General features: G+C 24.4%; 1 protein-coding gene across 1 annotated transcript; it reads right to left on the reverse strand.

The window, feature by feature from the left end:
- Positions 1–233: 233 nt before the first annotated feature.
- Positions 234–4115, reverse strand: LOC112723833 (EPIDERMAL PATTERNING FACTOR-like protein 2). Its single transcript, XM_025775227.2, has 3 exons — positions 3667–4115; positions 3534–3568; positions 234–596 (listed from the first exon to the last, which is right to left on the reverse strand). The coding sequence occupies exons 1-3, from the start codon at positions 3782–3784 to the stop codon at positions 342–344; spliced, it is 408 nt and encodes a 135-aa protein (XP_025631012.1). The 5' UTR covers positions 3785–4115; the 3' UTR covers positions 234–341.
- Between the last annotated feature and the right edge of the window lie 281 nt (positions 4116–4396).

Genomic DNA, 4396 nt, shown 5'->3' on the forward strand with positions numbered 1-4396 from the left:
TTAAATTTTAAAAATATTTTAAAAAATTTAAAAATATTAAAAACAAAAAATATATTTTACAAAAAATCTAAATATCAAATTATATTTATTTTTAAAGATTTTTTTAAAATAAATTACTTTGCTAAAAAAATCTTTTACAACCTCATCCAAACAAAACCGAAAGCTTGTTCCTCGACCTAAACATAAATAAACAAAAGCCTTAGCTTGTTCCTCACAGGCAGGAACTTGGAAAGTAAGAACAATTTAAAATTGAATTTACATATACAGAATTGACATGGTATCCTTTTTCATTTACATAAAAGAAACTAGAAATTACTTTGGAGCTATATTGCAATTTTATTTCATGGGTTGAAAATTAGGTTCCCACATTTGCACTTCCAACTCATAGGCTTGTAGTTAGATTTATCATCTCCTCTTGCATATGCAATTTTAAAAAGCTTTGGAGGATTTATGTTCCCTTTCTGAATTTGGAGGTTAGTATTAGTAGGCACCTGAATTGCCTTACAGTGTCCACATGAACTGCACCTTCTTTCACATTTTGGTGGCTTTGACCCTATTTGTGCCCTCAGTATCTTATTATCCTCCTCTATTACTCCCTGCATAAATCATCATAATTATTATTGAACTTTTGACACTAATAAATTTTTCTACTTTATATGCTAATATGAAAAAGGCAAGGGAAAAAAGAGAAATTTTTATTTATTTATAGAGTAATGATTAGGTATATATATATATATATACTGTACTTATTTCATTGATTAGTGAAGTACATTCACCTAAGACCTATTTTAACTAATGTATAACTTATTTTTATGCAATCTATTATTATATCTACTTATATATAAAAAGAAGCACAATGTTTTTCACAGACAATTGTTAACCTTTACGTCTATATGAAGAGTAAAGTATCAATACGGTCCCTGTCCATTTCCCAAAATGACAAGACGATCCTTAACCAAAAACACGTTCTATTACGGTCCCTAATCCTGTATTCCGTCTGCCAATCCAGTCCTTCTGTCAGTTTTCCGACAAAAATTTGACGGAAATTACTAACGTGTCAGATTAAAAAATAGACAGGGACTTAGTTGTCTCTAAATTTAAATTGGTTAGGGGTTTATTTGTCCGTATTATTCTTTAAATAATATTTTTTTAATTATTTTTTTCATTATATTAATATTCTTTTTTTAATAAATAAGTGCAAACTAATTAATAAATTATTCAAATTTAAAAATATCATTTATTATAAAACCAAATAAATAATTTTTAAATATATAAATAAAAAACATTAAAATTCAGTTAATACATTAATAATAATAACCCTATGATATACTATTAGTATTATGATCTAGCTAATTTTTACAATAAAGTGAAAACCAATGAACACATTATTTAATATATAGTAAACTTTTTTTGACTAATAACAAATTTAATTTTTTATCTCTTTAAACTAAATTAATAATTCTATTTGATATCTTTACACTAAAATACACTATGAGTAGGCTACTAATACTAAATGAAATAAAACATAATAGAATTATTAATTTAGTTTAAAGAGATAAAAATTAAATTTGTTACTAGTAAAAAAAAGTTTACTATATATCAAATAATGTGTTCATTATTTATAATACTAATAGTATATCATAGGATTATTATCACCAATGGATCCACTCCTATAGGTGTGGGGGGCAAGCGCCCCCACTACAGTTTGAAATTTTATTGAGTAGTATATAATAATAATAATATTTATTCAACTTTCGACACTTGATAATCAATTTGAGAACTTCATATTAGATTTCCATTATAATAATCAATTTTTAAATTTAAATAAGATTGGTGTTCTTTTTTAGAAATCGGCTCAAAAGAATATTATCTATCCATTTGTGTTTTTTCTTTTGAAATTAGCTTTAGTTTTTTTTCATAATAACTACACTAATTGAATGAATTTTTTCAACTATGAATATCATCAAGAACTAATTGTATGAAAGTTGAGTTTTAAATGATTGTTTAACGACATATATAAAAAAAGACATTTTGTTTGTGACTAAAAAAAGGGACATTTTGATTATATTGTCAAGGTTTCAAAATATGAAATATAAAAAATTAAATTTTAAATTATGTGTTATTATTTAAATTACTATTTTCGTATTTTAATTTGTAATTAGATATCTTGAAACCTAATCATATTTTATAATAATAAAATATAATTATAACAACAATTATGCTACATAAATATAAAATAATCACTTGTACAGAATAAATCTTAAAATACAAATTTTGAAATATAAAATACACATTAAAAATAAGTTAATATATGTATTTATACTCAAATTTATAGTAGATAATTTGATAGCTAATTTTTTATGTAAATGTAATATTTTTATTATAAAAATTATTATCATGTTATATATATTTCGCCCCCACTATCAAATTTTTTTGGATCCATCACTAGTTATTATTATTAATGTATTAACTGAATTTTAATGTTTATTATTTATATATTTAAAAATTATTTATTTGCTTTCATAATAAATGATATTTTTAAATTTGAATAATTTATTAATTTGTTTGTACTTTTTTTTATTAAAAAAAGAATATTAATATAATGAATAAAAATATAATTAAAAATATTGTTTAAAGAATAATAAAGACAAATAAACCCCTAACCAATTTAAATTTAGAGACAACTAGGTCCCTGTCCATTTTTTAACCTGACACGTCAGTAATTTCCATCGAGTTTTTACCGAAAAACTGACAGAAGGACCGAGTTGGCAGACGGAGTACAGGGTTAGAGACCGTAATGAAACGTGTTTTTGGTTAAGAATCGTCTTGTCATTTTGGAAAATGGACAGGGACCAGGTTGGTATTTTACTCTCTATATAAACTCTAAAAGGTTGGAGATTAGTATTTTCAATTCCAATCATGAGTATACAAAAATTAATTATTTAAAAAATTAATTATTTAATTAATTATTTATATAAAATATATATTAAAATATAAAATATATATTTAAAATAAATTAAATAATATATATAATTATATACAAATATATCATAATTAATTTAACAACAAAATTTGTATGGCACACAAATATTCTTGTTTCAGTTATATATATATAAGAAATTTTTGTTATTTTCAAAATTTAAATTAAAATTATTTATCGAAAAAAAATAGTATTTGTTGTTTTGGCTAATCTTGTATTAGTTATTGTTATAGATATTCAAATAAATAAAATATATGTTAGGTATATATTAAAATTAACTACTAATATAAAATATACTTTGAAATATAAAATATATATATTAAAAATAAATTAAACAATATATATATATATATTGAATAATTTTGATGATTAATTTTAGTGTATAAATAATATTTTTTAAAATAAAATGTTAGATTAACATAGAATGTGCCTGGCCTCTTCATCTACCTGTTAGTATAAATTCCTTCAATGCAATATGAACATGGTCTAACAATAGAAGAAAATAGAAGAAATAATAATAATACATACAATTCACATCCAAAGTATATTCTACCTGGTGAAAACCACTTTGTTTGTGAGTCTTTCTTCCTGTTAGAACATGGAGATTATATCAATGTCAGTTCATTATTGTTTCTTCATAAGTATAAATATGCAGCGCAGCTTTGGAAAATGCTCAACATTTTTACCTTCAGTAACTAACCCATGATGGATCCAGCTTGAAATAATGAAGAAGAAAAGTGAAATGCTAAAAATAATAAAGCCAAGCCTTCTTAGACCACAAATTGCATGATGGTCAAGCCCCATTTCTAAGGAGTAGTGAAAGTTTGAAACTTTAACTCAAGTGATAAACAACATATGAAAATTGATTCCAATAATTATAGGGAGAGAAAAAGGAAAATGGACAAAAGAAGGAGGAGGAAGAGAGTAGACTAGAGAGAGAGAGAGAAGACAAAGAGGATGCAGCAGTAACAGAAAGGAATCGAAGAAGAATAGGATGCAGCAAACATGAGTAACTGAATGGAATCACATCAATAATTAATAAGGATCGGAGCAATGCAGCAATGTGTTGTTAACATTTGTTTGTGCGTTTGATGAAGTGATGGAACATAGAATGACAAATGAGAGAAGAAAAGAAGGAGCCCCACAAAAGGGAAACAGTTTTGCTACGTACACAACGTAGCCGCGATGGTCAACTTTGAGCCAATCACCACACAATTACTGCATCTTTTACACAAAATAAAATAATAGCACGCAGGAAACAATAATTTATAAAGGGAGATTTTTTTTGGTTCTTTTTAAAATTTTCTAGTCCAATATATCAAAAATTAATTTGTGAATTTTATTTAAGAGTCTATCTCTAATTAATGAGTTGTTATATATATAAGATAAAATTTAAATAATCGACATTTATTGGAG

This window comes from Arachis hypogaea, chromosome 11 (genome assembly GCF_003086295.3).
Source record: "Arachis hypogaea cultivar Tifrunner chromosome 11, arahy.Tifrunner.gnm2.J5K5, whole genome shotgun sequence".
Lineage (NCBI taxonomy): Eukaryota > Viridiplantae > Streptophyta > Magnoliopsida > Fabales > Fabaceae > Arachis > Arachis hypogaea.

What these genes read in the sequence shown, in the direction of transcription:
- LOC112723833 (XM_025775227.2), bottom strand. Translation starts at nt 3,784, where the DNA reads ATGGGGCTTGACCATCATGCAATTTGTGGTCTAAGAAGGCTTGGCTTT. An exon ending in TCATGGGTTAGTTACTGAAG is followed by an intron (nt 3,569 to 3,666) that starts GTAAAAATGTTG and finishes ATGTTCTAACAG; the next exon opens with GAAGAAAGACTCACAAACAA. An exon ending in AACAAAGTGGTTTTCACCAG is followed by an intron (nt 597 to 3,533) that starts GTAGAATATACT and finishes TGATTTATGCAG; the next exon opens with GGAGTAATAGAGGAGGATAA.